This window comes from Hemicordylus capensis, chromosome 4 (assembly GCF_027244095.1).
Source record: "Hemicordylus capensis ecotype Gifberg chromosome 4, rHemCap1.1.pri, whole genome shotgun sequence".
NCBI classification, from domain to species: domain Eukaryota; kingdom Metazoa; phylum Chordata; class Lepidosauria; order Squamata; family Cordylidae; genus Hemicordylus; species Hemicordylus capensis.
This window is the reverse complement of record NC_069660.1, coordinates 204,278,795-204,305,535: the sequence shown is the minus strand read 5'-3', so window position 1 is coordinate 204,305,535 and position 26,741 is coordinate 204,278,795. Positions and strand designations below refer to the sequence as shown.

The 26,741-nt window shown below is 42.9% G+C and overlaps 1 protein-coding gene and 1 long non-coding RNA gene across 3 annotated transcripts; one reads left to right on the top strand and one right to left on the bottom strand.

Annotated features, from left to right (window-relative positions):
* Positions 1-6,741: 6,741 nt before the first annotated feature.
* LOC128322752 (uncharacterized) lies at positions 6,742-7,513 on the top strand. The gene is made up of 3 exons (XR_008305946.1): positions 6,742-6,796; positions 7,149-7,214; positions 7,469-7,513. It is a non-coding gene; the product is annotated as an uncharacterized LOC128322752 (long non-coding RNA).
* Positions 7,514-20,763: 13,250 nt separating this feature from the next.
* LOC128322211 (leukocyte elastase inhibitor-like) lies at positions 20,764-25,991 on the bottom strand. 2 transcript variants are annotated; one of them, XM_053243039.1, is made up of 6 exons: positions 25,135-25,991; positions 24,904-25,050; positions 24,082-24,199; positions 23,394-23,545; positions 22,430-22,597; positions 20,764-22,235 (listed from the first exon to the last, which is right to left on the bottom strand). In XM_053243039.1, the coding sequence occupies exons 1-6, from the start codon at positions 25,276-25,278 to the stop codon at positions 21,846-21,848; spliced, it is 1,119 nt and encodes a 372-aa protein (XP_053099014.1). In that variant the 5' UTR covers positions 25,279-25,991; the 3' UTR covers positions 20,764-21,845. The 2 variants fall into 2 exon arrangements, with proteins under 2 accessions (XP_053099014.1, XP_053099013.1); XM_053243038.1 differs by having other exon boundaries at positions 24,904-25,991.
* Between the last annotated feature and the right edge of the window lie 750 nt (positions 25,992-26,741).

The window sequence follows — 26,741 nt, the reverse complement described above, 5'->3', positions numbered from 1 at the left end:
TGTGTATCCTCATAAGACTTCACTAGTCTGGGCTCGCCTCTAACTCCTATTTTTGGCTCAAAATTCAGGACATCTACGCCAGCGTCTGGACCTAACAAAGCTTGCCTAACTTCTCCACCTACTTCAATTCAAAAAACCCCATGTTCACTTTTGCCCCCGGATTAGCCGGGTCTCACGATCAGTGATACCCGGTTTGGGAAGGGAAGCGGCAGGGTCGGCTCTAGGGGATCTGGCACCCAGATACAACATTCTGTTGAGCGCCCTTAGTTATCGTGAAAAATAAAAATTCAAAATACAATTAGTGTGTATTCAAAATTTAATACACAAAGATTTTATGTAATTATGTATATAACATTGTATATAATATAATTATGTATATAATATATATGGACTTTGAAGAAGCAAGATAGAAAAAGCATCGACACTTTTGAACTTTGGTCCTGGAGAAGACATTTGAGGATACCATGGACAGCCAGGAAATCAAACAAATTGATCAGGTTGGGATAAATATACTAAGGTTTCAACCTTAGCTGAAGTAAACTTAGTTGAGTAAATGTCAGACTGCTAATTGTTTACGCTGATATAATATGCTGAGGCAGGCAGCTCCTCCCTCAAGAGCAGGGAAAGGGGAACCTGTTTTCCACTCCTTTCAGGGCGCAGCTCCTCCACAGCTTTTCACCCTGTCTGATATGATGTGCTCAGGCAGCTCCGTCCTCCCTCAAGAGCAGGGAAAGGGGAACGGTCGGACGAGCAAGCAGGAAAACAACACAGGCTAGAGAATTGGTTTGGCTGGTTGCTGCTGCTTGTTGTTTAAACCTTTCCCCCCAAATGCCCGCAACAAGCTCAGAGGGCAATCAGAGCAAGCCCAGTGTCTGGAGCGCAGGAGGACGAAGGAGGCGCCAGCGGGAGATGGTTGGGATGCTGCACGCAGGTGCCAGGCAGGTCCACGTGATGCACAGTAACAGCAGCAGCAGCAGCAGCAGCACGCAATTGGGTTGGAGCGGAGGGACCAGGGCTGGACTAGGGGCACTGAGAGGGTGGGGGAATGTATGTGGGGAGGGCACCAGGTTTTCAGCAGAATGGGTGGGTTTCACAGAACTTTTTTTCTTTCATTTAATAATTAATTTTTTTCTGTTAACTGTTGATATCTAAACTCTGTTTTTGTTGTTGTTGTTATTTACATTTTATATCCTGCTCTTCCTCCAAGGAGCCAAGAGCGGTGTACTACATACTTAAGTTTCTCTTTCACAACAACCCTGTGAAGTAGGTTAGGCTGAGAGAGAAGTGACTGGCCCAGAGTCACCCAGCTAGTATCATGGCTGAATGGGGATTTGAACTTGGATCTCCCCGGTCCTAGTCCAGCACTCTAACCACTACACCACGCTGGCTCTGTTACTTATAGGTGACTATAAATACTTCAAATGAAGTATCACTTGTAACTATTAAGAAAGCACAATTCTATGCTAATAAAATAGTTTGGATATATGTGTTCCTATGTAGCTCAGTTCCTGCAGGATAGTTAGAAACTGAAGTGGATGGCATCTTAATTCACTCTATAAGTCACTTGATAATCTTCCCTTCAGTCCTACAATAGCACTGTTGTAAGTTCTCTCTCCCCACCAGTTTCTATGAGATGCCTGCCCTCCCACCAGTGTTCCCTCTAATTTGTACCATCAGTGAGCAGAAAGAGTTTTGTTCTGGGCAGCACTATCAAAGCAGTGTGTGCACATCACTCTCTTTCTCTCACACACACACATTTAAGGGCCTGTGATGGGGGTTTCAGGCAGATTGGGTGGAAGATACTGCATGGGACGGAAGTCTTAGGAAGAAGGCTGAAGATGGAGTCAGAGCTGTAGGAGGAAGGGCAGGCAAAGAGCTAAGGTGCCTGTTCCCTTTCAGGAAGGCAGTTTACCAGGGAAGAGAGTCATTGCTGGCTAGATACTGATGACCTGGGGAATGGCTACCCAGTACTAAAGAGGACTGCAAGAGTAGTATTATATACATACCTGGGAGGAGCCTAAGTAAGGGCAAGTAAAGCCACAGACTAAGTAAGGGCAAGAAGTATGGGCAAAGTGAAGTCAGAGCCTAGTAAGGGCAAGACGTCACCAAGCCCCACCCACTGAAGGGCAAGCTGTCATCAAACCCCTCCCACGGAAGGGCATGACATCACCACAGCAGCGAGGAGTTGTAAACCCTCCAGAGAACATGCCCAGGCATGCCCAGAGCCTCCTGTACCATGAGCCCTACCCACCTGACCTGTGAGGACCAATAGGAAGGAGCTCCCAGCCAGCCGTTCAAGGCTTATAGTGTTGCTGCTGCATGGAGTATCCTACAAGGCTTGTAGCATAGCCCCTCTTTGCATAAAGGTAACAATTCTACTGTTTGCTTGTGGGTTTGATGATGCAATCTCCTCAGAGCCCTAATTTGGCAACAAATCAGCCAGATTCTACACCTAAGCCAAGAAAACGCTATATTAGCACCAGTTCAGATGATGAAGGACCTCCTGTGAAAACCTATGCTGAAGAACAAGCTGAGACAAGGGAAATATGGCAAGAGATCCTGGCAACCATGGCAGCTGAGCCACAGGTAAATATATTTTACAGGCTAGGTTTTGAGGTTGTGTGTGTGTGTGAAAAAGGACATTAAACTAATAGTCTTTTCTTTTCTCCCTTTAGAATTCAGCCCTTTTGAAAAGTCTGAAGCCTTCTCGTGAAGCAATGCAGAAATTCTTGGGTCTGAATATCAATGAAGAACCTTATATTGCCCCAGCGAGGCGTAGAGGGGCTATGAAAAAACTTGTGAGAGTTGTTATCTATGGAATTATGAATTATTGCCTGAGGTCTTACGCCAGGGACGCCTGTTCGGGCTGCAGCATTCGTGCCCCGGGTCAAGAAGGGCATGACTGCTTACGATACTCTGAGAATCAAATTGCTACATTTATTAAGAAACTCTGTTCTAAATTGTGTCTTAAATTATTTTTTCACCTACTTGTGTGTTTAGGGTTTGCAGTAAAATGTCTGGTTCTGACCGAGGAAATAGTCCACGAATCTTTAATTATTTTTACTAAACTGTATACTTCTGATAATCCACGGAATGTTCTGGACAATATTTTGAGGCCGGGAGATATGGAACTGTATTTTTTTGTGAATAATGTGATACAAGAAAAAGATTATAAAACATTTCTGAAGTCTCTACCACCTCAATAAAGATGATGATTTTTGAGCTAAAAAATATGGCTGTCTGTCTCCCTGCATTCATGAGTGCTGGAAGGGTGGTGGTGGGGAGCAGACTGCTGTCAGGAGATAAGACAGCAGCCTCTGTGCTGGTCTGTGTGCGAGAAGTGGGGGGGCTGGGGGGAGGCTGTATTTTAAATCAGCCCTGTTAGCCAAAAAGCATGAGAGCAGGGTGGGATTAGCAATTAACACACACACACACACATACTAATTAAAGGCATCAAAATTACTGTCCTGTAGATGTTAGAGAAGGCTAGCAATCTACACTTGGCTTTCTCTGAAAAATAAAAAATGATTCCAAGAGAGAGAGAGAAAATGGAGCTTGTCTCCATTCTTTCTGAAGTTAAAGCAGCAGTCATAAGATAAGACCTCTGTTAGGTCTCCAACAGAAAAAACTCTGTTCCTGTTGAGCATAGCAGCATGCAATTAACACATAGACGTTAATTAAAGACATCTACATTTCTGGTTAGAGAAATCTACATTGGGTTTCTCTGTAAATAAAGAGGCATTTTTTAAACAGTTCTGGTATTCAAAAAAACCCGCCAGGGTTCTGGTATCAAAAAACGGTCATAATTTAAAAAATGTGTAAGAATTAGATAACACCCGGAGGGTCTCTGTGTGTAAGAAGGGGGTGGGATGGGGTGGGAGTTAGAGAGGGATGGTCAATGCTGTAGGTTTACTATAGGCTAATTTTCTATAGAGCAGCTATGCAGACCAATAGAAATTTCACCCCATCCTTGGTTTTCTAAGAAAAAACCATACGTTCTGAGAACAAGGATATGCTTTTCTGTACCCCTCGATAGCTATTGGTGCATATTCTATAGGGTTTATGCAGACCAATCCAGAGGGTGCCCAGCCCTTTCTGACATGAACCCCCCTGGGGGTTTAAATGCTTGTGCTACACCAGAATTTTTCCTCTTTCTCTCCGCAAAGACCCCCCAAAGAATCAACAGGAGGTAAGTACATGGCCATTTTTTCTTATCAGTTTATGACCATGTGCTCAGCCTTGCTGAGCCGTTACATTTTTAAATGTTTCAGAACTGAGCTTTCTATAATTAAGGAATTGTTTAAAATGTCTTCTCCTTGCCTTTCAAAGCACATGTTCTGTCTTTTAAAATCTCCCCTCAGAGTTTTGTTTTTTTATTATTATTAATAGTTAAGCATGTGCTTAAGTATTAATAGTTAAGACTATTTTAAAGTATGGGCTGATGGTGATTTTAAATAGGTTTCAGAACTGAGCTTTCTATAATTAAGGAATTGTTTAAAGTGTCTTCTCCTTGCCTTTCAAAGCACATGTTCTGTCTTTTAAAATCTCCCCTCAGAGTTTTGGTTTTTTATTAGTTAAATGTTTTTATTAGTTAAATGTTAAATAGTTAAGAATGTTTTAAAAGCACATGCTTTTTATTTAAGCTCACAATAATAATGATTATGTTTAATAGTGTTCTATGTTCTTCATGTATTTCAAACCCCTCTCTCTGCCTCAGAAACCCTTTTTCACTCAATTATTGTCATTATACCCTCTTCTCTGACCGTTTTACACCCCCCCAACTCTGACCGTTTTACACCCCTCAAGCCTAGTCACTGCTTCCTCCAGCATGCCTCAAATGCCACCCCCCCAACAATGTACTCTCATCCAAACACATGCTACCCCCACCACATGTGCTCTCATGCAATCACATGTGCTCTCACCCTACCATGTGCTATCCCTCCACACCCCTCCTCCTCCCTCCTCCCCCCCAACATGTGCCCTCTCTCTTCTTCTCTCTCTGTTTTAAATGATTTATATATATAATTCTTGTATTTCAAATCCCCTGTTCAGTTCAAACCTCTCTTTTAAACTATTCCTGCCTTGAAGCCATGCTTTTTATTTAAGCTTACAATAATAATGATTATGTTTAATAGTGTTCTATGTTCTTCATGTATTTCAAACCCCTCTCTCTGCCACAGAAACCCTTTTTCACTCAATTATTGTCATTATCCCCTCTTCTCTGACTGTTTTACACCCCTCAAGCCTAGTCACTTCTTCCTCCAGCATGCCTCAAATGCCACCCCCCCAACAATGTACTCTCATCCAAACACATGCTACCCCCACCACATGTGCTCTCATGCAATCACATGTGCTCTCACCCTACCATGTGCTATCCCTCCACACCCCTCCTCCTCCCTCCTCCCCCCACCAACATGTGCTCTCTCTCTTCTTCTCTCTCTCTGTTTTAAATGATTTATATATATAATTCTTGTATTTCAAATCCCCTGTTCAGTTCAATCTGCTCTTTTAAACTATTCCCTCAGAGTTCCTTTTTTTTAATAGTTAAACATACATTATGTATGTGCTTAAATAAAGTACATACAATTCATAAAAGTAATTACAATTAATTCTTTTGATATATTCTAGCCATCCATGTAGATATATGGCACAGGAACAGCTTGCTTATGCAGCTACACATAGAACTATGGATACATCAGACTATGATTCAGCAGGTATTGATCATAATTAATAGGTATTATTATCACATATTTGTGAACCATGTGTATTAGTAAGTTTATATATATTTTCTGTCTTCTATAGATGACTTTATACTTACACAGCGGTCTAATTCACCCATGTATGAACCCTTAACTCCCTCTTCTGAAGCAGAAGGACCGGAACCAGAACAAGAACCAGAAGCAGAAGCTCACAGGGCACAGTGTAAATAGTAGTAATTATATATCCTATATCTGGGAGCTAGATTTGTACATGTGTATGTGATAGACCCCGAGTAACTGTATATTGTTCTGATTTTAGCCAAATCAAATACCTCAGCAGGAAGTGTGAAAAGAAAGCAGCTGTTTGAGGGTAAGAAACACATATGTTCATTATTCTTATTAGGATCAAACAGTTACAAACAGCTTAACAAAGAATCTTCCTCTCTCTTAACAGTCAAACAAGTACCAGAGGATTTGCCTGAGCTCCTTATCACAGATGAAGATCTTACAGGTTAGGTAACATGTCCTAACTAACACATTGATGATGTATATATGTTATAGGCTATTAGTTTAACAAAGAATCTCCCTGTCTTCACAGCCAACCAAGTACAAGTGGAATTACCAGAGATCATTATCACAGATGATGATGATCTTACAGGTTAGAAAATAAAAACCCCTAACTAACACATTGATGATGCATATCAACAATGTGCTAATAGGTTAACAAATAATCTCCCTCTCTTCACAGTCAGCCATGTGCCAATGGTTTTGCCAGAGATCGTTATCACTGATGATGATCTTCCCGGTAAGAAAATAAAAAACTCCTAACTAACACAATGCTGTTTAAGCATATATGTTATAGGCTCTGTGTAAATGTATATAATTTCTATCCTTTCTTCTATATTATAGGTAAGCCCAAGGTCTCTGCAAAACAGGGGCAGCCGTCTGCAAAGGGATGCAATGGCAAGTAACTTTTCACTCTATGATAGTTTATAATTATGCAGTTGCAAACAGGTTAACAGAGAATCTCCCTCTCTCCACAGTTAACCAGGTAGCTGAGGGTTCTGGTGTTAACAATAGCGTACAGGAGCTTCCAGGTAAGAAAATAAAAACCCCTAACAAACACAATGCTGGTGAAACATATATGTTATAGGCTCTGTGTAAATGTATATAACTTCTATCCATTCTTCTGATTATAGGTAAGCCCAAGGTCTCTGCAAAGGGATGCAAAGGCAAGTAACTTTTCACTCTATGATAGTTTATAATTATGCAGTTGCAAACAGGTTAACAGAGAATCTCACTCTCTCCACAGTTAACCAGGTAGCTGAGGGTTCTGGTGTTAACAATAGCATACAGGAGCTTCCAGGTAAGAAAATAAAAACCCTAACTAACACAATGATGAAACACATAGGCTCTGTGTAACAATATTTTATTTATTTTTAAACACAGGGGAGCCTGGTACCTCTGAAGGAGGGAGAGTGAAAAGAGCTTTGAAAAGAAGACATCTTGGCCAACGTAAGAGATACAAAATATTAATCCCTAATAAATTTATTCATTCCATTTCTATACAACCCTTCCAAAAAGTGCACAGGGTGGTTTACACAGAGAAATAATAAATAAATGAGATGGAACCCTGTCCCCAAAGGGATCACCATCTAAAAAGAAACAGGATAGACACAGGCAACAGTCATAGACCTGTATAAATAAATATATTCCTAAGCTATAAGGTCTTGAGGAATAAACGTATGTATCTTTGTTCTTGTTTATAGCTCATCAGTCAGAAGGAGTTCCTCCCGTGAAGAAATCAAAAAAACAGGAACATGAGGAATCGGGTAAGTGATCTATGTATTAGAACCCCAGCCCCTGTAATACCTTGGGTAGCAACCTTAACACATAATTATGAGTTTTGGATATCCCCAGGTGCATTAGTTTTTAAAAAGTGACAAGACTTATATCAGTAGCAGGGGTGTGGGAGTTAGGGCTTATAGTTTTCTAATACTTGTGTATGTGTTCTTGACTTTAGAACTTGCTGGTGATGCTGTGCAACAGTGGCCTGACCAAGCCCAGGTGCTCATATTTGCAAAGGAGCTAATTGAAGCTGGTGAACGTCTAACTCAGTTGAGCCACAAGATAACAGAAAATGAAAAGAGCATCACAGAGAAGCAGAAAATTGTCACGAGGTTCAAGCAGTACCAATCATGCATAACAGAATTTCTGGAAGGAGATGTCAGAAGATACAATCTGCCTGGCATGGCTGACTTTCTGAAAGATATTAAAAATGAACTGATGTATCCCTATAGCAAAACTACATTTGCCACACAGTGGGGAGGGGGTAGGACACTAAACTCTGATACACAAACTGATTCTGATTCTGTACAATCTACAGAAACAGAAGCAGAAACTCTCCCTGAAACACAGAACACTGTTGATTCAGTTGTGAGTTACCACTCAGACACTGATGATGGTGAAGGTGGGGATGTGTACTTAGAGCCTATCAGGAATTGGGAAAGGCTCAACAACCGCTACAGAGCCCATGAAATGTATTTTGAATTTCGTTTTGTGAATTTACATAGAGCACGCTCCTATCATGAAGCCATTGCGGGCATACACACTGCCATCCAGAGTCTATTAGACACTGTAAATAGGGTGATAGGCCCCAATGATTATGTTCAACTCCGATTACAGGGTGACCGCCTGAATAATCCACTGTTTATGGTCAGAAGAAACAGGAATGAGTTAAATGCTGAGGAATACTTAACAGCCATTAGCAACTTACTCCAAAGTTATGCTGAAATCTCGGGGGATGATACTTTAATGTTAAATGTCGTAATAGTAAACCCTCCAGAAGGGGGCGCCCGAAGATCCATAATGACCATCCCTTATAGTTCTATCATAGAGAGAAAACAACAACATTTGATTGATGCTCATATACAAGGTACCAATCTCTGTTTTGCCGGTGGCGTGCTAGCCCTCATGTCAAATAGTCCTACACTTGAACAAATAATAGCTGATGCTGAGAAAATGCACACGGACCTTGGTTGGTCACATCAGAAAAAGGTTTCCCTAACTGATGTGTCAGCTGTTGAACAGTATTTACAGGTCAAGATACCCGTTGTTCACTGGAATGGCACTAAGTGGGGGATTTTTAAAACTGATGAGCAGAACTACACAGACACCTGCTACATGCTGCTGTACAATGATCACTATTATGGGATTAAGAATATTGGTGGGTTCTTTGGGTCCAGAAACTTTTGTCAGATATGTAGTACACCCTATTCTCACACACATGATTGTATGTACACGTGTCGGCGCTGTTTGAGAAAAGAGTGCCCTAAAAAAGTAGGGAGGACACACAGGTGCCCCACATGCAAACTCCAGTGCAGATCCAAGGCCTGTCTAACCATACACGAAAAACTTGCATCAGAGGATAAGGTAGATTGCACTCTGAGAATATTATGTTCAAAGTGTGATCATTATGTAGATTTAAATCATGAATCTAAAAGGGTGTGTCAAGGGAAACAGTGCTGTACCTGTTATGACTATTTTGAGGGGGATATTGAAAATCATGACTGCTACCTAGGAAAAATTAAGCAACCTAAACTATCCATCAGATATGTCTTTTATGATTGTGAATGTAGACAGGAAAGTGGGGTACATATACCGAATCTAATTGTAGCAAAAGCTTTTAAACAGGAAACAGTAAAATCTGTTCCTAAAAAGAAATGGAAGCCCGCTGGTGAGAGTTGGGAATTTAAGGGAGACACCTGTCTAAAGGACTTTATTCGGACATTTACCTCAGACCTGAGTTTCAAGAAAACCCATTTCATATGCCATAATTTTCGTGGATATGATGCCTATCTAATCCTAGGGGGGATACTCAAGGAGCGGTTTGATGTTGATTTGATTACTCAAGGTGGCAAGGTGATATGTATAACTATCAAAAGATTGGGTATAAAATTTCTGGACTCCCTATGTCATTTACCAATGGCCCTGGCAAAGTTACCCAAAGCCATGGGCTTCCAAGAGGCTAAAGGATATTTTCCCCACTTCTTTAATACAGAAGAAAATTGGGAATATGTAGGGGAAATGCCTGACCCCATACATTATGGTTTTGACAGAATGATGCCCAGTGAAAGGTCAGCGTTCCTGGCTTGGTATGAACAGAACAAGTCAAACACCTTTGACTTGCAGAAGGAACTGGCCTCTTACTGTCATCAAGATGTAAACATCTTAATGCAGGCCTGTACAAAATATAGACATGAGCTCATAGAGATGACCCTCCGAACCATTCCTGTGCGCAAGGGTAAGAAATGGGTCTTTGAGTGTGTGGGTATTGAGCCTTTTCAATACCTCACCTTGGCTAGTGTGTGCTTAAAAATGTATCGCTACAAGTTTCTTGAGGAGGGCAGGATTGCCATACCCTCTCCAGATAATTATCACAAGCAGTGTAAAAGATTCTCCACACCCTCTATTCAGTGGTTGGCATATATAGAGCAGAAGGAAAAGATAGATATTCAGCATGCTTTGAAGGGTGGGGAATTTAAAGTTGTAATCCCCAGAAACCTAAGGTATGTTGAAGATGAAGCCAAAGAGTATTACCTCGATGGCTATGCTGTCATAGAGGGTGAGAAGACAGCCTTTGAGTTTAATGGATGCTTTTGGCATGGCTGTCCCCAGTGTTATGATTCGCAGGCCCAGCACCCCCTGCTGGCCAAAACATATGAATTTCTTCACAGTGGTACAGAAAGAAAAGCAGCTGTGCTAAAGAAGATGGGTTTTGAAGTCAGATCTATATGGGAGCATGAGTGGAATAACATCCTAAGAACCTCTGCAGAAGTGCAGAGTTTCTTGGCAGAGCAGCAGTTTCCAGAGTCTCTGCAGCCCAGGGATGCATTATTCGGGGGTAGGACCGGCTGTGTTAGCTTATATTACAAAGCAAAGAGGGATGAACAGATCCATTATAGGGATTTTACCAGCCTGTATCCTTTTATTATGAAACAGAGAGATTATCCTCTGGGGCATCCCAAAATCATTTATGAGAACTTTGGACCCCTCTCTGACTATTTTGGCTTAGCCAAAGTGAAGGTCTACACACCCCGGGGACTTTTTTCCCCCATACTACCCGTCAAGGTGGATGGGAAACTCATATTCCCTCTATGCATGACTTGTGCAACTACCAAACAGTTGGAAGAATGTGAACACACGAATGAGCAGCGGGCGCTTACAGGTACATGGTGTACAGTCGAACTGATGGAGGCTATGGCCAGGGGGTATAACGTTGTGAAAATCTATGAGGTGTGGCATTTTGAAAAAAAATCTGACAAACTCTTCACAGGTTATATCAATACCTTTCTCAGGCAGAAGCAGGAAGCATCGGGGTTTCCCCAGTGGTGTGTTAGTGCGGAGGATAAAGAGAAATACATCCGCGATTACCATAAAAGAGAAGGAGTGCTCTTGTGCCAGGATCAGATTGATGTCAACCCTACAAAGCGTCAAATTGCCAAATTGTTTTTAAATTCTTTGTGGGGTAAGTTTGCTCAGAGAACAAACCTGCCTAACACATCCATTCTGAGGGACCCTGATATGTTTTTTCACTATCTGTTTTCAAATAAGTATGAGGTTTCAATGTGTGAATTTATTGATGATGACACATGCTGTGTTTGTTGGAAACATACCCAAGACCGCATAACAACCTCAGGTACCACCAATGTTTTCATAGCCTGTTTTACAAGAGCCTACGGCTGTCTAGAGTTGTACCAACTGTTACACAAACTGCAAGACCGCTGTTTATACCACGATACAGATTCTGTGATATTTGTAAGCCGTGAAGGTTTGTACAATCCACCCCTCGGTGATTTTTTAGGGGAGCTGACCAGCGAGCTGCCCTCAGATCAATACATCACTGAGTTCGTGAGCACCGGTCCTAAATCTTACGGGTACAAGCTGTCTGGGGGCGAAACCTGTGTAAAAGTGAAAGGAATAACTTTGAATTATGCGAATAATCAAAAAATTAATTTTGACACTCTCAAAGATCTTGTCTTTGCCTACACTGCTGGTGAGGCCCCTCCGTGTGAGATTGTAGTGGAACAGAAAGGTATAGTAAGGAACAAAAAGCAGTGGACGCTCGAAACAAAAACTCTAAGGAAAACACAGAGGGTTGTTTTTGACAAACGTGTCATTGTTAACGGGTTTAAAACAGTACCTTACGGTTTTTAAATGGATACCCGCTGGCAGCACCCCTTCTCAGCCATTCTGGCTGGTCCTAGTAACTGTGGCAAAAGTTTTTTTATAAAAAAACATGTTGGACAATGCTCACTCTGTCCTATCTGTTGTTCCTGATAAAATTGTATGGTGTTATGCCTGTTGGCAGCCTCTGTATAAAGAACTGGCCTGTAAATATCCAATCATTACCTTTGTGGAGGGTATACCCTTGCAGCTGACAGATGATGAGCTGTTACCCCCCAATAAAAACTGCTTTCTTGTACTGGATGACCTTATGGCTTCTTGTTCTGACAACAGTCAGATTGAAAAGGGGTTTACACAATACGTTCACCACCGGAACCTGAGTATTTTTTTCATTACACAGAATGTATTCTGTAAAGGAAAAGCCGCACGTACCATAAGCCTTAATGCTAAGTATATGGTGCTCTTCAAAAATCCTAGGGATGTTACAGATTGTAACTCTGGCACGTCAAATTTTCCCAGGCAATGTCAGATATTTCATGGAGGCATACTCTGATGCTACTCAAAAGCCCTATGGTTATCTGGTTGTGGATTTAAATCCTGAAACCCCAGAATCCTACAGGCTCAGAAGTGGCCTTTTTCCTCCTGACTGGCCAGTGGTGTACACCATGAAGAAAGTACAGCCCGGATACAAAAGGGGAGGTCTTTAATCTTTGGTGACACATATTACAACCAGGCCTCCTCTGAGGGACATCATGTCTAAATGCCTGAAGAGAAATCTTGCCCTCTTAAAACTTATTATTAAAACTCCACCAAAGCAGAGAAAAGCCATTTTATGCTCAGCATCTGATGACCTAATTGCTGCTATATAAGAGATAGCGTTGAACACCTTGAAAGGGAACATTCCTTTATCCCCAAGACAGGTGAGCTTACTAAGAAGAAGGCGCAGCATAATTAAAAACCTGAGTAACAAATGTGTGTCTCTAAGAAAAAAGAAGCTGCTTGTAAAACAATCTGGGGGATTTATTGCTCCTCTCTTAAGCATTGCCATTCCTCTGATAACGGGTCTTCTAACTAGATGCTAATGGAACACGCTGAAAAAAATGTTCTTGGTTCCTAAAAGTCAATTAGAAGTTTTAAAGACTAATTTTCCCAAGGAGGAAAACATCAGGACTGGTGCTATCTATGCTTTAGATGCTGAAATGCAAGGGGTTCTTCAGAGGACAGGTTTAACAGAATATGAAAAAGCTAAACTCTATGAAGCTCTACTTCAAAAATATTTAACCCATGTAAGAAAGGGTGATGAAGAGAAAGGAAAACTAAACCTGTTTCTACCCCAACCCGAGCTGTCTGCTGCTGAAGTTCCACATAGCCCGGATCCCTCCTTTCAGGAAATCTTGGACACTTTACCTGTGCGTTGTAGGAACCCAACAAAGATTTTGTTAAACAAGCTGAGGCATAATGCTCCAGTTACAGCGTGGGATGAGAGGGGTCGTTTTGTCTATAAAGGTGCTGCTGTTGAAGGTTCCAACATGGTTGACCTGATCAAAGCATTCACCCAAGTTCATGCACTGCCCCCCAAACGTTTCCCTAAAGGCTGGGATCTGTTCATGAGCGGTTTGGCAGAGTTAAATGTCCCTACCTCTATTGCAGGAAACCCTACCAACAGGGAGTTTTTGGAGCATGTGAAGAATCCTACCCCTAGAGCTAGCCCTCTACTCTTAACTCCTACACCCCAGACTCCTAAAATACCCTTGAGAACTCACTGGCTCCAGTTGTAACCTGTTACATAATGTGACAAATAAAATTTTTCTCTGAAATATATATATATATTTTTCCAGCTGGTAGTTGCTGTTTTTGCGGGTAAGGAAGACACAAGCACACATACTTTTTTTTTTTTTTTTAAGCCTCAAGGCTTACTTTATTGTTCTGTGAAAATCAGTACAAGATCCACAGACTTGGGTGTTTTGGAAACAATTTGGGGCATGTCTAGGTATGCATTTCTTTTTCTTAACATACATCTCCACCATTTGGTCATTTCTTTCTAAATCCTCAGAATACAATTCTTGAATCTGTTTAAATGTTAACCCCTTACTCCTCTGTTGCAGAAAAAACACACAGTGGTAGCCACATGTCACGGCATCTGAAGCTTGTAGCTGACGTTGTTGAAAGATTATCTGGTTGGCATTTTTTCTTAGGAAATTCATGATGGCTTTGGGAAACCGAGGGTGATTTGGGGGGTGTCCATAAGAATAAAAAAATTCTCCCCGGTTGTCCTCTGTCAAGTAAATGGCAAGCCAATGCTCTCCGGCCTGATTGGAAGGATGCGTGTTCACCACTAGACCGGACGGTCTTTGTAGCAGTCTCTTTCTCGGCAACCCATCATTAGGAAAAACTCCAAAGAAGGTCTTTTGGGAGCAGGGGCTTACAGACAACACACGCGTTAACTGTATGCTATCCATTTCACATATAGTCAAACAGCACATTCCTCCTGTGATTTATCTCTATGAGATTATCGAATACTGCATACACAAGCATGTTGATTGTTGTCGGTAGGGGTCTGGCAAAACGTATTTCTGCTCTCAGGTTCCCGGTTTTAATCAGGGAATAGTGACCCCCACATTCTTGGTCTGGCGTCAGATCAAAAGCTAGCAGTGTGTAGCTCTTCCTATATTCTTCCCTGTTAATGAGCAGTGCTCTATCTTCCAGATGCTTACCAGTGGCCTGCGCAAGGCCCATGTACTCGCGGACACAATTACCGGTTTGAAAGTCAGGCTGGTACGGCTTCATGGGCACAGGGGTGCTGTCCATATAAAGACATGCAAAGTTAATTTCATAATGCTTGAAATTGAAGGGGTTCTTAGAGAATGTTCCGCTAAAGGCATCATTATCCACAAAACCAATTATGACAGTTTTGGGTAGTTGTCCTAAAAATAAATTTTCCTGATTGCTGACACGACTTCCAATCGGAATGCTAAACACTTTCATACTCACACGGTCCACAGGGTATTTCGCATTGGCTGTGAGCAAAGCCTCTGCATGTGCTAAACGCACAACAGGGTTCAGGTAACATTTCTTGATAAAGAGAGAAGCTGACACTATCTGCAACTTGTATTGGGGGTTAGCCCCATCAGCTATCAAACAGAATGCATCCTTGCTGCGTGTTAGCTTAATTTTCACATCTACACCATTTAGCAGTAGTTTTTTCTTGAAAAAACAGATCTGCATGAAGACGCCCCAGCAGGTCTACCTTCCGGCTTCTAGCTGTAAAGGCAGCCCTTTCTATAAATCCAGAATTTTCGCCATCCAACATTCGGACGTCCTGATGGGCGGCCGTGTCCTTATAAAATAAACCTGCTGAGAATTGGGTGGCTAGGGTGTTCTCGCTGTAATTCATCAGCGTTTCGATGATAGCCCTGTAGGGATAGGTACTGCTGCTCTGACTGACAAGACGGTCTCCCAGGGTTACATCCACCTGGCTAAACAGGGTTGCAATAGGGTAATTCACTAGCCCTACTGCTGCATCCTGGGCAAGAGCCGTTCCATCCTCATTGACAATTCTACAGCACACGTATAGAAGCGTGTTATTTAAGTCCATGTAAAAATCCCCTGCCCCTGCAATAAAGAAATCCAAAGGGGCATTGTCTGCCAGAGCTGTTAAGGGTGGCACTTCAACATACACGCTTCTTTCAATACTGGTTTGCGTCGGAGCAATTTGAAACAGGTCCAGTTCAGACTTAACACATTCTTCAGAGCTGCTATGTATAAAAGCCATTGTGTGTTTTTAAAAGATATCCCCGGCGGAGCCTCTCCTCTTCCTCTTAGGGCCACGTTTACGCTTATGAGCCTTCGGCTGTCTCACAGCTTTTCTTTTAAGAGGACAGGGAGGTCCCTTTAGTTGCACACGTGATGCTTTTCGTTTTCTCTTGATATACATGAGCCCTGATCCTCTTTGGGTGGTTGGGTTATGGGCCATCCTATTCACAACTGTTTGAGTGATGTGACCAGCAACGTCTTTAGCAATACCTTGGGCGGCTGTTTTAAAGTGTGGTTTAAGGATCCCCAACCCCTTTATCAAAAGGGGTGCTGCCATCCTGAATAGGCGCCGGAATATACCACCTATGCTGGCACCATACATGACAGGTGTGCCCACATAACCGGTGAGGGCCCTTCCTGCCTGGGCCCTGTAATAGTTTTTGTAAAGGGTGGGATCCCCATAACTTTTCAGAGTTGCCACTTTTAATTTTTTTTTTTTAACTGCGCACCTCTCTGGGGCCGAAAGTGCAGCTTCACAATCACCTTGCCGAAATGGAATGATACATTCCGGTCTTGGTCGTTCTTTATTTCTACTGTTATCGTGTTGATGTGGTTTTTGCTCACTGGGATATAGTGGGGCTTATCGTAGACAATGGTAACACGTTCCCCATTTTTCCCTTGTAGGGGTACGTTCCGCAAAAGGCGCACATAGTGGTCTCCCACTATCTGATGTTCCACAATGTCTGTATAAACAAACAGTGTGTTAAACCCCCCAGTTATGTCTGCAGGGAAAGGGAATATTTTGGTAGGTGTGTCAGGATGGAGTCCTAATATGTGGGCTAATTCTGCTTCCGCTGAAAAAGCAAAAGAATTGTCACGACCATCGATCTGTATATATGAACTCACAGGGTCATATTTCAGGGTCGTACCCTCCATGGCTGCCTTGGTGCTTGCAATTTCATTAATATTGTCAACCAAATCTGTAATGCTTGGGTAATACCCCTTTCGTACAGTGAAGAGCCGCATCCTTGGCCACCTGGTATATTCAAAGGGTGTATCCTCCGTAATAGTGTTCCAGCTGTGCGGGTATTGTATCTCAGTGAGGCCCACTTCCCACTCTCCAGGAAGATCCAGGGGCTTTGCTAATTGGATAGTGTAGGCAGAACTAGTGTTCTGTGGGAAGGTCTTATGGCTGGCATTACTGGGTAGAGTAACATAAAACCCTCTGCCTGCCATTCTACACCGGTTCGCATAGATCTGAAGCAGGCACCCAGCTGTTGAACTTATCAGGCCAACCTGCCCACTTCACTAAATGTTGTTTTACTCTTCCACGTTCTTTTGTATCAATAATTTTTTCAACCCTGTACACCTTGTCCGCCCCCTCTTTAACTTTCTGCATTTCTTCCTGATAGAAGCTGCCGTGAACCGCCTCCCCCATGTAATCTTTTAACAGGTAAACAGGTCTTTCCCTTCTTCTGATGACTTGGTCCACTATAAACAATTCTGTGGTGTAGTTCTGTTCATAGCCTTTCTCAAACCTTCCTTTAATCATGATCACCTTTTTTTAGCGTAAGAGTCTTGGCTTTTTTGTGGCTAGTGTTACTGTAAACAGTTTTCCATACAGCCAACTCATTGGAAGGCTTAACATCCACAGGCCTGTTTTGTATGGTTCTGTGAAAACTGTGGTTATAGCTCTTTATGAGTTCCGGTAAAACATCAATATATCTGAAGGTATTGTGAGCTGTGAAAAACCTCCACATTCGTGTTTTTAGTGTTCGGTTAAACCACTCAACCACAGCAGCTTTGACATCATTGTTTGTGACGAAATGGTGTATTTCTTGTTCCTTTAATAGGGCCCCTACTGTCTTATTTAAAAACTCGCCCCCTCTGTCTGTCTGGAGCTTTCTAGGTTTTCGGCCTTCACTGAAAATAGCTTTAAAAGCCCTGGCCACTTCCCTGCCCTTTTTGTCTTTTAGAGGTACACACCATGCGTATTTAGATAGAATATCCACAACTGTCAATATGTACTTGTAGTCATCGTTGTATTTAGAAAATTGTTGCATGTCCACTAGATCGGCTTGCCATTGTACATCAACCCCTGAAACAACCGTCTTGTTTCTTTTAAAATGTATCCTCGCAGGTTTATGCAGTGTGTAAGCATCCTGCTCTGACAGCCATGTCTTAACTTGTCTTTTACTCAGCTTAGTGTTCTGCCTGGCCTCTTGATATAGAGGTTCTACACCACCGTAGCTCCCTACGTTCCCTGGTGTGTAATATATTTTCTTTAGGATTTTCTCATGTTCTGCCATGGTGCTACTTAACACAGGTATGAAAACACATTTTTTCAAACAAAATTCTTTTATTGATCATTTTCAGCACAGACACATGTGATACAGGAAAGGTTGACATCACCAAGATGCATGTTCTCAAAGTTCCTGGCCTGTACAAATAAGAGGGGACAACACTTTAATAAAACAGGGCATTAAGTAAAACAAACTAATCATACACAATAAAAGGCATGTGGCTCACCATCTTGGGAACCTCCACATTTTCATTTAGCTCTTCAGGCATGGCCTTGGTAACCATACCACTATCCATACATTCCTCCTCACCTTCGGCTGCTGATGTAACGCTTACATCCCTTAAGTAAGCCTCTGTAGGGCTGGATGGCCATGGTGTCTCACAATCGTCGCACATCCAACAACGCTGATCGGCACACCGGTACTCCCGAGGCCTGTTTGACATGAAAGATAGGGAGCCAGACTCATCAGCACCCTTATTCAGCTGATGCTTCTTATTCACCCTTTTTTTCCTACGCAGCTTTGGTTTCACAGGAGCTTCTGTTTCAGAATCTGAGGATGATGAACTCACGTTTCTGGGATTGGGGGGTACTGGTTCTCTCCCCTCAGGTTCCACAATCGCCTCTTCAGACTCTCGGGGTCCAGTTACCATAGATGGTTCTTCAACCGATTTGTCCTGCTCCTCAGCTGCTGTTTTCTCTGCAGGTATTGTAAGTACACACCCATCAGTGACATCCTCCTCACTCTCAGATGCTGATGTGAAACACACAGCCCTACAATAAGAGTAATGATTCTGGCTAGGACTCGGCGTCTCACATTCACATGATGACCAATCTTCGCTCGAACTGCAGCATTTGAGCACACAATAGAATACCCTTGGCCTGGATGACCACTGCTCAGATCCGCACCCACACTCATCAGAATATGTATACTCCCCACATGAACTATCACAACATTGCTCATCACACCAATCAAAGTGGGGTCTGCTCCTAACCCATTCTTTTTTCCTACGCAGCTTTGGTTTCACAGGAGCTTCTGTTTCAGAATCTGATGATGATGAAGAACTCACGTTTCTCTGCTTTAGGGCTGTTCCTGGTGGTTCACGGCTCTCAGATTCCCACTCTACTTCTTGAGGATCTCTGTTCTCCGTTTCCACAGTTACGCCTTCAGGAGTGGCACAGGAGTCCAGATCTTGTCCATTTTTCAGGCTCGAGGGTGGAGAGTAGGAGAGGCTCCTCATTAAACCATATTTGGAACGACCCCTTCTAGGCTTCACAGGTGCCATCGGTAAAGGTAGGGTCACTGGGCATGAGGGTGTCTCAAAATCAGACATTCTCTCTGCAAAACTGTACAATGGTCCCTTCTGCAGGAACCTACACCTGAGCATGCTACTTATATCCACCAGTATCCCTTATCAACCAATAAGAGCACAATGACACACAGGGTGGGACCTCCTTCCTATTGGTCCTCACAGGTCAGGTGGGTAGGGCTCATGGTACAGGAGGCTCTGGGCATGCCTGGGCATGTTCTCTGGAGGGTTTACAACTCCTCCCTGCTGTGGTGATGTCATGCCCTTCCGTGGGAGGGGTTTGATGACAGCTTGCCCTTCAGTGGGCGGGGCTTGGTGACGTCTTGCCCTTACTAGGCTCTGACTTCACTTTGCCCATACTTCTTGCCCTTACTTAGTCTGTGGCTTCACTTGCCCTTACTTAGGATCCTCCCAGGTATGTATATAATACTACTTGCAAGAATTCAAGCAAGCCATCAGGGAACAGCAGCCAAGCCTGTTTGAAAAATTCAAAGCTGAAGAATCCATCCCAGCTGTCAGAAGGCAGGCCTGGCTTAGAACCGTCCAAGGCCTGTGGCATTTAAAGGGATAGCACACCTTTGTCATCAGCTTCTGTGATTGCCACTTGAAAGGACAATTAGGGGGAACTGCTGGAAATGTCAGTTACAGATTCAAACTGATACAATAGGAGGAGAGCTGGTCTTGTGCTGGCAAGCATGACTTGTCCCCTTAGCTAAGTAGGCTCCGCCCTGGTTGCATATGAATGGGACACTTGATCTGTGAGCACGGAAGAGATTCCCCTCAGGCGATGAATCTGCTCTGATATCTAAAATGTGGTTTTCTAAGAGCTTCTGAATATGATTACCATAGCAAGTTTCAAGCTGGTCCTCGTGATTGACATTAGCATAGCACAATGCAAAAACAACTCCAAGGCAGGATGGGGTAAATGTCCCTTCTCCTCAGGCCTTGACTACAGAATAAACAATTCCATTTGGTTACTATAGTTCAGTAAAATCAAAAGCTTACATCCTAGTTTCCTGAAAACCAGCAATTTTAGACACAGGCCTGAGTTAGGCTTTTTGGGCCTGCAGAGCTGCTGGTGGTCCCAATCCCAGGGTGCCCACCACACTTGTCTAAGGGAGGCAATTATTGGACCACTTCTGAAGAAGCCTGCCTTGGATCCCTCAGAGTTGAGCAACTACAGGCCTGTCTTCAAACTGTCTTCAACGTGGCTGGACAAGGTAATTGAGAGGGTGGTGGCCTCCCAGCTCCAGACATTCTTGGAAGAAACTGATTATCTAGACCTATTTCAGACTGGCTTTCTGGTGGGCTATGGGGTGGAGACTGCCTTGGTCGGCCTGATGTTGTTTAACATGAAACCGCTTTGGTTCTACTAGTCCTCTCATTTTTGAGGAGTTCTTTCCTCTCTTTTGAAGTCAGCTGTGACTACATTGGGTGGCTTGCTGGTACCCTTTTGAGAACTCATATGCTACAATGTATCCTGTGTTAGTGAAAACTACGCAGTCACAGGTTTTATTAAATGCTTTGTTTATTAAGATATTGTGCAGCTACAGTTCAAGTCAGGAAAAAGAAACAACAAAGAGTTTCATGTAATTCAAGGAAAATCTAGAGTCTCACAGGCTACATAGAAAGATGTTCATTGTCCACGTTTTACTCTTTGAAAAGGAACAGCCAAACTATAGGACGGCTATATGTATTTTTCAGCTATATGACAATTTTAGGCAATGCAATGCAGTAGAATCTATAGAAATGAATTTTAATTTATTCAGGTAGGCTGTATCATGAAACAACATGAGGATATGCGACAGGCAGGAAATTCTAGAGGAGATGACATTTTACTGCCTCCAGGCTCTATCTCTGGGTGCCATTTTTAAAAAAAAGATTTTCAGAAAATAGGGGAAGTTTTAGACTTTTCACTTCAGATGTTATCCTGTCCAGATCTAGCACTGTGTTTGTTACCTCTGATCTGAAAGGAAGGCATGCTTTTTTCACTAGAGAAGAAAGTCACGTTTTGAGAGTATCCCCAATAATAATGTAAATATTCACGCATCAAAACTGATTTTACAACATTTCATATTTCATTGCAATTGATTGAGGGTGGCCATATCCCCAAAGGAACTGGGCACCAGCCCCTTTAAGAAACCCACAGAAGGAAGAAGTGTAGCTTTCCCCATCACTGTACTGCAGGGATGCGCAAGGCAGCACCTCCTGGGCGATGCCCTCTTTTTGTAGATCTGAAAGGGACAGAGGCTCTCTCAGTATTTACTTGGCTGCAATGTGAAGACCTGGATTCTTCTTCAAGAGCTGGGACAATGTCCAGAACTAAAGCAGAAGGCTGCTCTTTAGACAAGGTGACCTGACATAAAATGGCAGGAGAAGGAAACTGCAGACAGGTAAGGCCAAAATCCTTTCAAACATCATAGTCGTATTGCATAGTCGACCCGCCACCGAATATCAGGTTTCTTTGACCAAATCTATGTCATAATTAGCATTTCAGAGCAGGAATCAAAGAGCAGGAGGAATGAAAAAGATGTTTTTAAAAAGCATTTTCCATATTCATTTTCCATTGATTTCATTGCACAAATCCACCCCCCCCCCTTATTCTGGCTTAGAGTATCTACCAAAGGCAACAATGCTTTGGGTACAATTGTGCAGAACATAGTAGAGGAAAGGATGGTCAGCCACAACGTGCACAGGTTGCCGACGACACCTGTCCCTAGGGCCGTGTGGTGCCTCTGGTTCCTCACCACCCTCCTCATTGATCTCAATGAATGTATCGTGGATGAGGTGAGTCAGAGCCACATATTCTGTTGTTGTTGCTCCAGAGAAATCAGCATATTCAGGGTCAGACAGACCTGGCAGATCTAAGTATTTGTTGGCATCGAAGATCTTCTCTGAGCTGAATTTGGGAATGGCCACCTCCACCTCTTCGGGCTTCAGATCATAGGACCAGTCAAGCAGTTTCTCGTGGGAAAGGCCATCTTCCAGCTAGAGGGACAAACCAAACGTGCAGTGATCCAATTTCAACCCAAGAAGACTCAAAACTCAGACATCATCACAGAGCAAATGTGGATAAGCTCATACAAAGTTGGCAAAGACAGGCATCATGTATATTATATTTATTCTGTATATATTTTTATATAGCATAAAAATACAAGTACATATCTATTTTATATATTTACCTGTTGAAGAGATTCACGACTGCAGTCTGTTGGTAGCAGTATGAAGAAGCTCAGTTCATTGTCTCTGTAGGGAATCTCAAGCACCTGTACCTGCACGTTGCCGAACTCAATGGTTCCAAAGTTGTAAACCCCCTTCCTGTGCATCAGCTGCACTGTGAAGATATCATCCTAAGGGGGGGATGGGGGGGATGCAAAGATGTAAAAGTGAGAATCCATTCTCCCACCTTTTGAAATCATGCCTGAAAGTCATAAGGGAGTTCTTGGTCTAGTTCCAGTCCTGCTTCCATTGGAAGCAGTTTGCTATTTGGTCACTGCCAACTTGACTTCATGCCACAGTGGTGACATTCAGAACCAAGTTACCATTGCTGTATGAAAGGCAGCACAATCTATCAGGCATGTCTTTTGCAGAAGCCCAATTGAAAGGAATAGGATGTGCAGAACGTGAGGAAAGATTGGAGATCTGGTATTTATTCTGGATTAGGAGATTTGGAAGCAATATGATGGTGAAGATCTCCCCCCGAAAATTCCCATATAGGGATAGGTTCTCCTTATTGCACTCCACTTGACTTAATCATTCAGCATTCCTAGAAACTCCAAGTGAAAGAGCGGAAAGCAAAAACCCCACCCAGATTTCTCCTAACCTGGTTAGCAGTGAACCAACTTAAGTTAGCCATGCTTAGTTCTCATGGAAACAAATGGGAATAGTCAGTTGTGGCTAATGGATCTGAATGCGGCTTTAGCTGTATGAAGGCCATTGTCTTCAATCAGAAAGGTAGATTAGAATCATAGCCTTCTTTGCATCTAGCTATATCAGCTGACTTCATGAAGATGCCATTGGGACAACACCTTCCCTCACTTTTCCAAAACATGCCCAAACATCACAGTGGAGCTTTTGATCCAATTCCTCTCCTTGGCTTTGCCAAATTCCTAGACCAACTGGAAACAATGTCTACATATAACACACCTCATCTGAGTCATGAGTATAAAATGGGGCTTCTTCCGTAAGTGCTTTGTCAAATTTCACATCCCATTCTCCTTTGAAATAGAGGGCATTCACCAGCAGCAGTTGAGTGAGACAATCAAAGCTGTCCTTGATGAGGAGCTCCTTGATTTTACCTTACAAAGAAAGGAAAGGGACACAATTCATTTTGCTTCATGAGATTTTGAACTCAGTTGTATTTCACTGTATTCTTCCAAAGGAAAAGTGAACATACGCCTCTTACAACAGTATGTCTGGAGAGAAAACTGAGCAGCTTGGGTAGATTAAGTACGCCCTCATACTTTATATCAATTTGGCATTCCTTTCCCAGAGCATAAGGAAATTATAGGCAGGAAACAATAGATTGTTGGGATCTTATAAAAATATATTTGTAGCAGAAATGACTTCATTGATAAGTGATCAACCCCATAACAATTGGTTCTCTGGGCTGATCACAGCACAATGGTTGCTCCAGCAAAACTGCGTTGGGTGTTGCTTTTTAGAACAAGTATTCATGGAGCAATGATTCGATATCTCACTGTCATAATTGACAGTGTTGTTTTAATAGTTAGCCGACCAGAGACGTATGTTTGGGCGGGATATAAATTTAATTAATAAATAAAGGTTTAACTAAAGCTCAGAAAGAAGCAGTCAGTTGATGGCCTGCTCCTACCTTGTGTCTGGCATTCAACCCACAAGTTGATCGATCTTCTCACTTCTTCTGGGGCATTATGAAAATCAGCTCCATCCACTGCTGTCAAGTACAGTTTCCGAGCAGAGTCAAGGAATTTCTGGGCAGTGGGAGAATAAATGTATCCGTGTAACCAGAGATATAACAATAATGATACATAGATGCAATGCTAGATTATAAGGACACCAAAAAGTCTTTGCCAAACTGTTTCTGTCAGCCTTCTAAAAGTGAAGAGAAATGCAATTTGATGGACTTCCTTAGCATAAAGGAGGAACCACTGAAAAGGCATTTCAGTTATAGCCCTGTCTATGGATTCAAGAGCCACCTAATGGCGCGGGGGGGAGTGGTTTGACTACCAAGCCAGAGGTTGCTGGTTCGAAGCCCCGCTGGTATGTTTCACAGTCTATGGAAAACACCCATATCGGGCAGCAGCGATGTAGGAAGATGCTGAAAGGCATCATCTCCTTCCGCACAGGCAGAGGCAATGGTAAACCCCTCCTGTATTCTACCAAAGAAAACCACAGTGCTCTTTGGTCTCCAGGAGTCGACACCGACTCGACGGCACATTTTTCGTTTACCTTTACGGATTCAATATTTTTCACGTGGGTCGCTCTGTAAAACAAGCACTATGGACTGCAAACTGAACTCTAATAAATATCCCTCCCTCTTCCTTTTAGTGAACTGGAAATGAGATACAGCTTGTACGATGGCAGTAGAAGATTAAGCCACTTATACTGCAGAGCTGAGCTCAGAGCTGAGCTCAGATAGTCGATGCTTTCGGTTCACACAATGAGTGGGTCATACCTGGATGAAGGCAACGTCATAGTCTCCATAGAGCTTGTTGGCAAAGCTCAGCACATAGTTGGTTCTGGGTTTGTTAAGAGCCTCGAGGATTTTGCTGAAGGCGGTATGGACCCCTTCTGGCTTCTCACACTCATAGCAGGGAACATTCTGATAATGAAAAGGCAAGTTAATTCTAAGGGCACTTGGCCAAGAATATCTAAAAGATAAATTGATGATCCAAGGACACCTAACTGAGCTTCGTAGGTGACAGAGATAAATCCATAGGCCTAGAAACGAGCAGTTGCACAGGAAAACAAAAGGAAGCCTCCTCCTCCTTCTTCTGTTACAGACCAGCTCTTGTATCACCACCCTGTTTGTTCCACCTTTGATTGTCATTTCCCAGTACTAATGCTTTTCCTGGACCTGCTAAACCAGCCTTACTAGTACCACCCATCATCACACAGACAGCAATCCCTTAATTATGTCATAGTCTAGGAAAATGGAATTGACCTTGTGGGTCAAACTGTTCTTTTGTAATAAGCCACGGCTACGCTTAATTTATGCTTGGTTTTGTATTTATTTTAACCAATAGAAATGCATTTATTGATATAATGGGATGCTTAACAAAAGTTCTCACAAGAAATAAAGCCCATAGATTAATACAAAACACATATAATTAAGAATCCCATTGAACCCAACTTAATGGTTTTAAGGATTTTGTGAAAGCAACCTTAATGATTCATTAATAAAGGAGCTCATAGAAACGTATTTGGGAATTGTATAGGATGCGCAGAAAAATACTGGTAGTCTCAAACAGGAGCATTAAGAAGCTACTTTATGTTAAATTTAATAGACAAATAGCCTTGCATTTGCAAAAACACGGATCTTGTTTAAGCTCTGGTAGAATGTACAGTCATCATTTGGCATGTCAGGTGCAGAAATGGTATAAACCTAGATGTGGGGGGCACATGCTTTGCTATACCAGCTGTGTAAAAATCATATGTTTACATTCAATGCTTCTCTGATCATGCTAGGACCAAGCTTGTATGAAGATTTTAAGAGGAACTCTGGATTTCTTTTTTTCTCTCCTGCTTCTCATTGGATCTACATCAAACAACGTACTCTTTCAGGACAAGGAGGTTCCTCAGGCTCTGGGCAAGGACGTCGAGGAGCTTGTTTGCTATCACAAGGCTGAGGAAGTTCTGGTTCAGGACTGTATGCTGGTTCAGGACGGCGTCTTGGTCTGGGGGTTTCTGGTTCAGGATACCATCTTGGTAAGGGATGGGGCTCATCACGGGGTGCAGTTTCAGGATGGCGTCTTGGTCTGGAGCATTCTGGTTCAGGATGGAGTCTTGGTCCAGTTTGGGGCTCATCATAGGGTTCCAGTTCAGGATGGCGTACTGATCTGGGGCTTTCTGGTTGAGGTTGGTGTCTTGGTCCAGTTTGGGGCTCATCATAGGGTTCCAGATAAGGATGGCATCTTGGTCTAGGGCTTTCTGGTTCAAGATGCCCTCTTGGTCCAGTTTGGGGCTCATCATAGGGTTCCGGTTCAGGACGGTGTCTTGGTCTGGGGCTTTCTGGTTCAGGATACCGTCTTTGTCCACTTTGGGACTCATCATGGGGTTCTAGTTCAGGACGACGTCTTGGTCCAGTTTGGCGCTCATCATGGGGTGATGGTTCAGGATTGCGTGCTGGTTCAGGATGGCAACCTGGGTTTCGGCTTTCAGGTTCAGGATGCCATCTTGGTCTGGGGCGTTCTGGTTCAGGACGGCGTCTTGGTCCAGTTTGGGGCTCATCATGGTGTGCTGGTTCAGGATCATGTGCTGGTTCAGGATGGCGTCTTGATCTGGGGCTTTCTG

Coding starts and splice junctions, on each gene's coding strand:
- LOC128322211 (XM_053243038.1), bottom strand. CDS start 25,278: ATGACAATCAAAGGTGGAACAAACAGGGTGGTGATACAAGAGCTGGTC. Junction 24,200..24,903: donor ATGACGTTGCCTTCATCCAG/GTATGACCCACT, acceptor CCCACTGCCCAG/AAATTCCTTGACTCTGCTCG. Junction 23,546..24,081: donor GGTTGAATGCCAGACACAAG/GTAGGAGCAGGC, acceptor TTTCTTTGTAAG/GTAAAATCAAGGAGCTCCTC.